This window comes from Acomys minous (genome assembly GCF_964271855.1).
Source record: "Acomys minous genome assembly, chromosome: 8".
Lineage (NCBI taxonomy): Eukaryota > Metazoa > Chordata > Mammalia > Rodentia > Muridae > Acomys > Acomys minous.
Window position 1 is genome coordinate 103041122 of NC_140489.1, and position 11694 is coordinate 103052815.

General features: G+C 48.0%; 2 protein-coding genes and 1 long non-coding RNA gene across 7 annotated transcripts in view; 2 read left to right on the forward strand and 1 right to left on the reverse strand.

The window, feature by feature from the left end:
* Nucleotides 1-3423, forward strand: part of ZNF512 (zinc finger protein 512) — a 34087-nt gene extending 30664 nt beyond the window's left edge. For all 4 annotated transcript variants that reach the window (XM_084792756.1, XM_084792757.1, XM_084792758.1 and 1 more), the window contains one exon: nucleotides 1698-3423. In XM_084792756.1, the coding sequence (XP_084648882.1) occupies nucleotides 1698-2021 (324 nt within the window). In that variant the 3' untranslated portion in view covers nucleotides 2022-3423. The remainder of the gene's footprint in view (nucleotides 1-1697) is intronic.
* Nucleotides 3424-3568: 145 nt separating this feature from the next.
* Nucleotides 3569-8294, forward strand: CCDC121 (coiled-coil domain containing 121). Its single transcript, XM_084792761.1, has 2 exons — nucleotides 3569-5524; nucleotides 6292-8294. Exons 1-2 carry the CDS (start codon nucleotides 5247-5249, stop codon nucleotides 7229-7231), a joined length of 1218 nt encoding a protein of 405 aa, XP_084648887.1. The 5' UTR covers nucleotides 3569-5246; the 3' UTR covers nucleotides 7232-8294.
* On the reverse strand, nucleotides 6423-11642 carry LOC311603707. 2 transcript variants are annotated; one of them, XR_014781221.1, is made up of 3 exons: nucleotides 11504-11642; nucleotides 6710-6853; nucleotides 6423-6559 (listed from the first exon to the last, which is right to left on the reverse strand). It is a non-coding gene; the product is annotated as an uncharacterized lncRNA (long non-coding RNA). The 2 variants fall into 2 exon arrangements; XR_014781222.1 differs by having other exon boundaries at nucleotides 6430-6559; nucleotides 6671-6853.
* Between the last annotated feature and the right edge of the window lie 52 nt (nucleotides 11643-11694).

Consider the following 11694-nt stretch of genomic DNA (forward strand, 5'->3'; position numbering starts at 1 on the left):
AGCATCACAAGTTTTGAGCTCACGTAAACTACACAAACTACACCACAAAGCAAGTGGAAAGGAAAAACAACAGAGTGGCAACATGCAGAATCAGCTACTTAGCCCAATATTTTGGAATGTTGCTTTTACTATGTTGATAAATCTAGTACTAAGATACTGGTGTGTACCTGTAACCCTGGTCGCAGGAGGTGGAGGCAGAATTTCAGAATCGGCTACACAGTGAGGTCAAGGCCAGCCTTGGCCCCATCAGGCCCTGTCTGAAAAGAGAAATGGATTGTAGTGAGCTATTTGACGTGCTCTGCTACATGGCTGTGTGTGTGTTCTCACAGAAGGCGTGTCAGTGTGGGGTTTCTCGGCTTCCAAGAGCCCATTGAGCATAGGTGGCCAGTGCTGTCACCCTCCATCATGTAGTCGGGAGACTTCACTTTACTCATTTGTTTCCATTAATTTTTTTTAGAAAACTCATCACATATATGTATGCACACTTAGGCTTCGCTGCTTCGTCCTATGGTCATGCTCCTCTATCCTAGCTGTTTCCTATGAGGTGATATTCCAACTTGGGAGACTGATTGGATTACACAGTTAGAGTCAGGCTTTTGCTTTTCCAGAAGAATGCTTTGTAATAGATTTCCTTTACCTCATAATTTCTTTCTCTCTCTCTCTCTCTCTCTCTCTCTCTCTCTCTCTCTCTCTCTCTCTCTCTCTTTTGGTTTTCAAAGACAGCATTTCTCTCTGTAGCCTTGGCTGTCCTGGACCTGCTTTGTAGACCAAGCTGGCCTTGAACTCACAGTGATCTGCCTGCCTCTGCCTCCAGAGTGCTGGGATTAAAGGTGTGTGCCACCACGCCCAGCCAACCCCATAATTTTCTAAAAGGAGACTCAAAGAGATAAGTGACTTTCAGAAAGCCAGGGGGAAAGAGAATTGCACTCAGAGAGTCTGGTTGGAAATTCATGCTCCTGTCACTGTGCTGTCATGAAGTGCGCACCTCTGTGAGTCAGTGCCACCATCACAGGGACAGGATGTTGAGTAAATACACTTTATGATCACAACCTCTTTTTCTTTTCTTTTCTTTTTTTTTTACTGTGTAAAATACATGTGCCTGCATGTATATATGTGTCCCACCTTGTACTTCTGCATGCACATGCCATCCCCTGCAGCGTAGTCACAGGTGGTTGTGGGATGCTGCATGCACATGCCATCCCCTGCAGCGTAGTTACAGGTGGTTGTGGGATGCTGCATGCACATGCCATCCCCTGCAGCGTAGTTACAGGTGGTTGTGGGATGCGCAGTGGTAGTGCTGGGAATAGAACCTGCAGCCGCTGTAAGAGCACAAACTGCTGCTCTTAATCGCTGAGCTGTCTCTCCAGCCCAGGGTTTGGGTTTTTGAGACAAGGTTTTTAAGGCAGCCCAGGCTGCCCTCAGACCAGCTGCATCTCTGAGAATGATGCTGCCTGTGGCTGGTAGGTGCTAAGATCCCAGGAATGCACCACCACACCTGTGTCTGGGTCGTGCACACACCCAGCACTCACTAATGAAAACGGATGCATACCGCACTTCCCCAGAGTGGAGCTCTAAGCTCCACGTGTCCCCTCATCCCTAAGCCAGTACCTAACACTCCCCTGTCTCCAGTCCTGCTTGTGCTTCATTTGTCCTTCATGGTGTTTGTAAATGGCCCCTGGGTCTGCTTTGCCCCTCAGGATTGGTTTGTTGTAAACCCAACAACCACCAAAAGCTTTGAGAAGCTGATGAAGATAAAGCAGCAGCAGCAGGAAGAGGAGAAGCAGCGGCAGCGGCAGCACGGGAGCCGCCGGTCCCTGAGAAGGCAGCAGCAGCAGCTGCACATGGAGCCTCTGGAGAGCCAGCCGGAGCCCAGGGCAGGGAAGGCACAGGACAGCAACGAGGGACTGGTGCTGTCCACTTTATGTAAAGGATCAGAGCCAGAGCCGGAGCCGGAGCCATTGCCAGCACAGTCCCAGAAAGCAGAGCCCACCAAGACCACTCACAAACGAGGGAGGAAGTAGGCAGCCACTCCGTGCTCCCAGGAGAGTGGGAGTGATGCAGTTGTCATGGGGACCTGTGAGGAGACGCCTGAGTCATGGGGCTGGGTGAAGATGCTTTCAGCTCTTGCTGTCAGGCTGTGGCTCTCAGCTCTGTGCACATTTCACTGTCTTCCTGACTAGTTGACTTTCACCCCGCCCTGCCCTGCCAGGTTCATCTTCCCATGGAGGCTTCTTGCTTTTTCTGTTGCCCAAAGAGCTGGCCTGGGGAGGGATCTTCTGTCCCCCAGCCCTGTGCAAGTTTAAGGAAGGAACCTTTAGCTGGTTTTCTTTGTTCTTTCCTGTCTGGGTTACTAATGTCCTTGGAATCTCGGTTGATTTAGTGACTGCTCCATCATCTAGCTTACAGAACAGTTCCAAATTAAGTTTTCTGAAAGGTGGTGGCAGGTTTTAATCCTTCTGTGCTTGTGACGTGAGATGACTAGAAAGGAGAAGTGCTGCTTTTGTTCCAGTGTAGCCCTGAGCCCCGGGAAGCAGATCCGATGGAGCCTGCTTGTGTATAATTTGGTTTGGCTGTTGAGAAGAAAACGACTTAGCATGGAAAAGCTCACGTCGCTTGCTCTCGGAGCAGGGCTGACTGGACCACAGGCCTGAGAGCACAGCCTGGGAAGTCTGCATCCCAAACACTAAGCTGAGAAGAAAGAGCAAGGCAATGGCAGGAAGCACTGTCCCCTTCCTAGGTTGCCACAGTCACTACCCCGGGAACTTGATTTTGCCTCCTTGATTTTAAGGATTGAGAAACAACTCAGTCCCCCGCTGTGTTGACTCGGTGCCCTGACCCTGGAAATGCCACTGAGGTTGCAACGAAAGGTGCGCTCTCCCCTCCTGGCTCTCCCCTCCCCTGCACTTACCTCATGTGTCAGGCCACACCCACTCAAGTCCTCCTCCGTGGCATTAGCCCACCTGTCTGAATGTTCTGAGAATACTGTCCTACTGTTTGTGTATGGAGTTCTATCTGCTTTATAGTGTGCGATTCTGACACCATGTAGAGTGGTCTCTGTACCTCATGCTTGTCTGGTGCTGGTCAGTGGGCTCTTCCTGTGAGGGTGGATATCTTTAGGACATGAGTTAGAATAAGTAGCCTTGTTGTCGTGTTTCTGGTTTCTCTGCCTCCTTTTATGTAAATATTGTTCTTCTATATCCCCCCGTTGTATGGCATATGCCACTTACAAAGTTCACCGTGATATGGACAAACACTACCTTTTCAAACTCAGAAAGGCCATTTGCCACCCTTGAAGTCTCTGTTCTCTGTGCTCCTTTAAATAGCTTTATCATGTGTGCTTTGTGAAGACCACTTTTCAATAACGGGGCATTAAAATTTGAATTGGGCACTTCTAGAAGGGGTCATTTTGAAGCAAGTCGAAAATGATGTGTTTGTGCTGTTTTTTATTCCTGCTTACATACACCCTTACAGCTCCCGCAGCAGGGGACGGTTGTGGAAGATACATAAGAAGCTGTGTTAAGTTCTGGTGGCAAGGACTTGGAGAATGTTTGGCGCTGGCAAATAAAATGACTCACTTAGGAATGTCTAGTTCACTTTGCTGCCACTGACACCACACGCGACTCAGAAGATGGCTACAAACTGGGTGGGGGCGCGTGCAGTTCCAGGTCATTTCAGTAAGTCCTTGGCTCCTGAAACCTGCTGGTCACAATGACGGTAGCCAAAGAGAGCTGGTGCGGGGGACATGGCCTGTCTCCTGTGGGCCTTTCACAGTAGGCCTTTGTCCTTCACAAGGCCAGGAGTCAACAAGACTTGTACAGGTTGTCTTAGTCATGCCATTCAGCTTTTAAAATCATTCGAATAATATAATGAAGGATGGCAGTATTTGGTACATAGAGGATGTTGAGCAGTGTGAACTGTGTGTGTGTGTGTGTGTGTGTGTGTGTGTGTGTGTGTGTGTGTACAGTGGTTCCTACACCCTCTTATGGTCTCCACAGGCAAAGCAAGCATGAAAGTGTCAAACAGGTCTACACATAAACACATCAATAAAGCTAAATATTTTTTTAAGTGAATGAGAAGAAGAGACAGAAACAGAGGACAGGTGAACAATAGAGAAAATGGGGCGAGAGGCATAATTATGGTGGAATTATAACTAGATGGGTGAGACCCTGCAATCAGCCCTCAGCTCCCATCCCTTTCCTGACCACACCTGTGGAGTGTGCACTACTTCCTTCTACCTGAATATCTACTCCCGCACGAGCTACACCGGTGCTCAACGTTCAACTCTCAGCTCCAAAACCAGCTTGATGACCCACCAAACAGCACCTCCCTAACCTAGTCGTCTTACCTGCTGTTTGAGTACAGGTGTTTCTTCACATTTATTACTTTTTTTTTTTTCCAAGACTGGGTTTCTTTGTGTAGCCCTAGCTGTCCTGACTAGACCAGGTGGCCTCGAACTCACAGAGAGCCAGCCTCCACCTCCTGAGTGCTGGGATTAAAGGCATGCACCACCACTGCTCACCTTTGTTCATTCCCAGAACCTAGGCCCTGCTTTGGAGAGTCTTTCTCTGTATTCAAGGCCAGGGTTCCTCTTCTGCCCTGCCTTTTAAGAAGATGTCTGTCCATTTCATCTTCAAGACAATGCACAACATAGACAGTTACCCAAACTGTGCATTGGAGGTAGGTGGAAGACAGCTCTGACCTAAGCTAGGATCCCAGTTGCCCCAGAGAAAGGAACTGCAGTGGTAGGTGGTCAAGTTGCCAAGAAGGTGGCCACGAGGAATCTCCACCACCCCAGAGACCTTCCTCCCCTCAGCTCTGCCCTTCCTCCTGAGACAGGCAATCTCTCAGCAGGCCTGTACCACATCTCAAAGTGGTTCTTCTGGACTCTTGCCATTCCCCATACCAACAGACACACAGTGCTCTGGGGTCCCAGAGGTCTCAGGCTCAGTGGAAGTTGCAGTCCAGCCCTTCACCATAGAGACACCAAGTCACTAGAGAGACTTCTGTGACATCCCATGAGATCACTGTACAGGGAACATTTGACCACAAGCTGAGGAAGAGGGTACAGTGGTAGGCCAGGGAGGCTTCTGTGGGTTTCACCTTGTTGGGGCTAACTGGTGATAGCACTTGAGAAATGCGAGGGTTGGACAGTTGAGAAGATGTGCAGGGTGCCTGAAAGAGCATCGGTGGGAGTGGGGTAAGCTGTGTGAGGGGCAAGGCCGTACTCCTCAGTCATAAGAGAGGAGATGGAGTCCCAAGAGCAGGGTAACTGCATCTCAAAAGACGGAAGACCCAGGTCTGGGGACAAATCAAGTCAATCTTCAAGGACTGATTTGGTAGTTGAAACTAAGGACTCAAGTGATGACAGCTCTAGCTGTACAAAGTCTGACCGTGTTGACCCCAAAGCAAGGGCGCCTCGTGAAAATTGTGTGTCCCAAAGGCAGACACCTGGTACCAGTTCTTTGGCAAAGACCCTCACTGAGCCCAAAATTCACCCTAATAAACACCTGAATTCTGAAACCAGGTAGGCACTGAGGAGGAAGATTGATGTGTAAGCTTAGCAGCAATGATGCAAGAGGGAGGGCCTGGGAGGCAGCTCAGTGGCTCAAGTGCCTGCCACCTGTCACGAGGACCTGATTTGAGATCACCAATACCCACTTATAAAGCTGGGCAAGGCAGGATATGCCTGTAACCCCTAAGATTAGGATCAGGGCATGGAAATAGGTAGATCCCAGATGTTTACTAGCCTACCAGCCAGCATAGCCTAATCATTTAGCATCATGTGTAGTGACAAACTCTGATTACAGTTTGTTTTGCTCTGATAAAACACCATAACAAGGCTGGGTGTGGTGGCGCACGCCTTTAATCCCAGCACTCGAGAGGCAGAGGCAAGCAGATCTCTGTGTAGTCTTGGTGGTCTGGACTCACTTTGTAGACCAGGCTGGCCTCTGCTTCCCAAGTGCTGGATTCAAGGCATGTGCCACCACCGCCCGGCTCCCACATCATTTTTTACTTAAAACAACAACAACAAAACCGTGCCCTATAGACTTCTACAGACAATCTAATGGAGTCATTTTCTCAACTCGGTTCCTCCAGCCAAATAACTCTTGAATGTGTCAAACTGACAAAATTCTAACTAGTGCGGGTGCTGTCTGAGCATGACGGGGAGCCAGAGTTTTGTCTGTCTGTTGTAAGAACGTAAGACAACGGTCTGTATTAGTTTCCATCTACTGTTTTCTCAATTGTGCCTAAGGACCTGCTGAAGGATTATTTCCTTTGTTCTCCCTCCAGGCTTGCCGAGAGTCCCAAAGGTTTTCTCCAACCATCAAAGTATCTTACTATGCTAACTGAAATTTTGAAGCCGGAGAGGCTAACAAAATTGGAAAATAAGGTCATAAGAAAGACAACTGAGGCACTGGAAAAGCTGAGCCAGAATATAGAGGAGGCGCGGCTCCAGGACGAGCGCCTGCTGCGCGACCACAGGCGGCTACGGCAGGAGCTTCTCTATCTGGAGACTGAGAACAACCGCTTCCTGAGATTCCTAAGAAAACGAAATGACCTGTGTAAAAAGAAGCACGAGGAGCTGTGGGATGAGTATTTCCAGAAGTGCGAGAAGATACGTCACAGGAAACGAGAACTGGCATCCAGGTTCGCCCAGCAGAAGGCAGACCTTCAAGCCCAGCTCTTTCAGGGGATGATCAGGCAGTACCAGCTGAGGCAGCAGGTCCAGTCGATGGAGCACATCTCCGTGGTGAGGAAGAAGCAGGAGACGAGGATGCAGATGTTACAGCAGGAGCTGGAGACCATTAAAGCTGAGACAGCCAAGAAGGACTACCAGGCACACGTGCAGTTCCTGCAAGGGAAGACACAGCTAGTCAGACAGCTGCAGGAGCTAACCCTGCTGCAGGCGGCGGGGGACTCTAGCACCAGGGAGGTTAAGTACAAGGTCCAGGCCTTGGAGTCCACAGCCAAGAAGGTGAATTCGGAGTTTTGTGATAGTGTCATCAGAGAGGACCAGGAGTTACAGGAGGAACTGGTGATGCTGGTCCAGGAATACCACAAGTTAGAGTCTGCAAAGCGGCAGCTAGAGAAAAGGAAGGAGCGTCTGAGGGAGGAACGGTGGTACGGAGATGCCTTAGCCAGGGGGAGAAGGCACCGTCAGGCAAACAGTGAGAGGAGTCAGGATTGCAGGCCTTGCCCCAAAGGAAGGCGTGTCCCGAGGCTACCCTGAACCATCCTTCATGCACCAAACCCAGAATAAAGCCAATGTAATTTATTTATTAGCCAGAGAAATACGAATCAGAACTACTAGGCCCGGACACTGTCTTGCTCTACCAGGGAGGCTCTTGAATGCCGGTGACACTGGGCCAGCTCGGAAAGTCACTTTGAGACTTGTCGTGATTCTTAAGTGTTGCCCTGGAGGACCGCTGGATGACATGGGATTATTGTCATAAGCTAGGATTCACAGAGCAATAAAATCACTACTCTACCTCAGTCTATTGTAATACTAGAAAGACAGCTTCCTCAGTCAGCGAACTCTTTTGTGGAGAAAGCGAAAGTGAGCTTAGTAACAAGAAGCTAGGCCTGAGTACCAAAGCCTGTTGAGAAGCTGGGGAGAGGAACGTCCCAGGAAGACATAAGCGCTGAATGCAAAAGCCTTACAATTAGAGTGAGGTGAGCCATTTAAAACAAACAGTGCATTGCCAGCGAGGTGGCTCGCATGGTAAAGGTGTTTGCAGCCAAGCCTGATGACCTGAGTCTGGTCCCCAAAAGCCATCATAGAGGAAAGAACAGAATCCTTCAAGTGGTCCTCTCACCTCCCTCCACATGGGCACCTTGGCACACACGCCCATAAGCATGCATGTGCACCCACATGCTAAATGTGAAATCGTATTTTAAACAAGTACTGCTGGTGACTGATCAGAGGTTTTGGGTAAAAGGAGGGGCAGGTGGAGCTGCTAAGAGCGACAGAGAGGCAGAAGCCAAGGAGACAAGTGAAAAGAATGCTTTTGGCTTCCGCAGTGGAACCGTTTGCTCCCAAACAGAAGGAATGAGTAAGGGTGAGAAAAAACTAAGAGGAGGTGTGCAGTGAGGAAAATATCTCAAACATTGCCTCTAAGGAGGAGGTGGGAAAGAGTCTTTCTGTTGCAAACTTTTTTTAATTTTTTGGTTTTTCAGGACAGTGTTTCTCTCTGTAGCTTTGGCTGTGCTGGAACAAACTCTGTAGACCAGGCTGGTCTTGAACTCAAAAAAACCTGCCTGCCTCTACCCTAGTGCTGGGACTAAAAGCATGTACCACCACCACAAGCTTTTTTTTTTTTTTTAAGACAAGGTCTCACTTGATAGCCGAGACTGTCCTGGAATTTGTTTTGTAGCCATTATGTGGCCTTGACCTCATGGCAAATCCACCTGAGTCAGTGTTCTGACTGCTACAGTTATAGGCATGAGCCACTGTACACAGCTGCCATAAACTTTATACGAAGCTACAATTTTTGTTTGTTTGTTTCTCGAGATAGCTTTGTAGACCAGGCTGGCCTCGAACGCACGGCGATCCACCTGCTTCTGTCTCCCAAGTGCAGGGATTAAAGGCATATTCCACCACACCTGGTGATTTTTTTTTTAGGTCTATTTATTTGTACAGTATTCTGCCCACATGGGTGCCTGCACACCAGAAGAGGGCACCAGATCTCATTATAGATGGCTGTGAGGCCCTTCCCCGCCCCCAGAACATAAAACATAAAACAATATTTCAACAATTAAACAAATGTTCTTAAAATTGTCATCATGAGGGAAAAAGGGGTTGTCACAGTCTGTCATTAAATATAGATGGGTGAAGGCGGTCTGTCCCATCGTCCGTCCAAGTCTCAGATAAAAAGCAACGGAAAGACATAAACATCAGACAAAGAGTAACAGAAACTGCGCCCAAGATTCAATTGGAAGCAGAACTGAAAAGTGAGACACCCGCCCCACGCCGTGCTGCAGGAGTGACGTGCTTTGTCCCTGCACATGAGCCTCCTTAGGTTCTTCACATAGGGGCACTCTGTCTGCACCCTGAGAATCTGGAACATCTTCCAGACTCCTGTGATCTTGGCCCTCTGGTATGCCTGCTCAGCCGACTTGATCACTACCTGTACACAACTGTCTCCAGACCACAAAGTAAAACTGCGAGCCAGACAAACGACAAACAATAAATATAACACTTACCTCCGGCTTAGACTCCCATTGGGTCAGAGGTCTTGGGGGTCATGGGGGTTCCCAGCCAACACACCATATGTTATGCCCAAATTTTGAGAGACTCCCTGAACAGACCACCCAAGAGCCAAGTCCAAATGCAACAGCAAGGAAGTGTTTATTGCAGGTTCAAACCCGGGACACATTTCCTATGCACCGACACAGCAGATGCAGGGAAGTGGCCATGAGTCTCAAGAGAGATTTTTATAGCTTTTAGACAAAGAAATAGGTTTTACAGTATATGATTGGATGACATTTAGGCAGAAAAGCTGCAACCAGGGAGTTACAAGCCTTGACGTTTCATGTTTGGGTAGTAGGTATATGGGCAAGTTGGCCTATAGAAAAGATTGGTTAAAGCAATCATTGGGGCATTAGAAACTTTGGCCTGGCTTCCCCTAATTGGTTGTTGCTATGTGCCAGACCACCTGCTGGTCAGCTTGACCAGCAGAGAGTATATTTGGACTTTCCCAAGGTGAGCTGATTGTGTTGCTGGGATATTTTTCTGTTTAGACTAGTTTGTGGTTTTTCTGGAATATGGGGTCAGCCCTTGGCTAGGTTTAACACAAAATGGAGTTTTTTTTTCAAAATGGAGTTTGGTCCTTACACTATACGTATCCAGTGCTGTCTCCTGTCTGGCAGTGTTCTATTGAATATTTAGAAAACTAAACAGTATGGTTAGGACAATGCATCCTCAGATCACTTTCCTTGGGGAGGAAAAGAGAAAAGAGTCCCGAAAAGGCAGGAGGCAGGCAGGATACATTTTAGGCACCACACACATCTACTTCAAGTTGCTCATTCTGACCAGCAGGCCTTGGGGACTAATCTTCCGTGGACACAACTGCGTATGGGACTTACTTCAATTTCTTGTCATCTTTTGTTTTTCAGACTGGACTTGAATTTGGCTATCTTCCTGACTCAGCATTTTGAGTGCTGGGAGTACAGGTGTTATATAAAAGGACTTAAAGCAAATAATTCCCAGATTCAAGCTCCTCCTGCTCCCCAATCGGGGAAAAAAAAAAAAGACAATGTGCCTGCTTTTACTTCCATCATAATGAGTAGGGTTTCCCATGGGCTTGGAGTATGAATAATAGTCATTTACCCTGAGACGGTAGGAATTAGGGAGACAATCAACAGGCACCAGAAATCTCCCCATACAAAGCTTTAGCTTGCCGTATTGCTGATGCCACAGCCAGGAATGGATCAGTGAGTAAAGGTGCTGCAGCCAAGCCTGCCAACTTGAGTTCCATCCCTGCGACCCTCATGGTGGGGAGTGTCGACTTCCACAAGTTGTGCTCTAACTTATACACAAACTATGGCATACATGCACACTCACATACATATCTGTAACTAAAAAGACTCCAAACTTAAATGTCATCACAGTTAAACTAATTGAATGGTATGTGTACAGCCAGAAAAATAATTTTCAAATAAAGTCCCCTTGTATCACCACTAGAAAGTAACACAAGCCAGACCGTGCTGCCTGCCTTGAAAAAACAAAAACAAAGTTTTATTCACCCTGCAAGGGTGTCAACAAAACCCAGGGCCACCTCTTATCTACAGCCCTAGTCCTTTACCTCCCTCTTTTTTTAAAAAAATATTTATTTATTCTTTATTATGTATACAGTGTTCTACCTGCATGTAACTCCTGCAGGCCAGAAGAGGGCGCCAGATCTCACTACGGATGGCTGTGAGCCATCATGTGGTTGCTGGGATTTGAACTCAGGACCTCTGGAAGAGCAGCCAGCACTCTTAACCTCTGAGCCATCTCTCCAGCCCCTTACCTCCCTCTTAAAGGGGACTTTTTAGGAGTTTTACTTCTGGTTCACTTGGCCTTTGGTTTTCTTTCACCATCTAGTCTTTTCTTCTTCCCTTGGACAAATGGCCACACAGGTGGGCAAATAAAACATTTTAGCTCACAGTCCCTGTCACACAGGGCTCTTTCTTTCCCTCCTGAGACTCATCCTATGTGTCTCTACCCATATCCGTCACTATTGACTGCGCTGGTCACTCAGACCACAAACACGCTTTTGTTCTTTCATCCCCTTTGCACTCGGTGACTGCCTGAACAGTTTCTTCCTAGCTTATTTAAAAGACAGTATTCATGCTATCTTTCAAGTGTTACCCTAATTTTTACCTAATATTTTCTAGAACATGATGACCTTAAAAATTTTTTTTTTTCTTCGTAAAATAAAAAGTGGATTGACATCTTAGTCCGTTAACCTGACAATCTTGACAGGGTTGCGCAACTTGGACCCCTGGCTTGGGATCCCACCTCGTTGCGCTCCTGGGCACACGACATTACCCTTCCTGGGTCCTTGCTGGTTCCCTAAGCTCCCATCATTTGTCCAAAGCCCCTGCTTGGCAGCCACAGCATCTCGCTAGTCCCAGAAGCCTATCTGGTGCCCACAGCAGCCGCTTTGAGCGGTTTGGATATTCTGGCCAATCGCAGCCCTAAACTCAGCG

Excerpts from the sequence above, each read along its gene's own strand:
- CCDC121 (XM_084792761.1), top strand. The coding sequence starts at position 5,247 with ATGGAGTCCCAAGAGCAGGGTAACTGCATCTCAAAAGACGGAAGACCC. Across the intron at positions 5,525-6,291 it reads CACCTGAATTCTGAAACCAG|GCTTGCCGAGAGTCCCAAAG; the intron begins GTAGGCACTGAG and ends TTCTCCCTCCAG.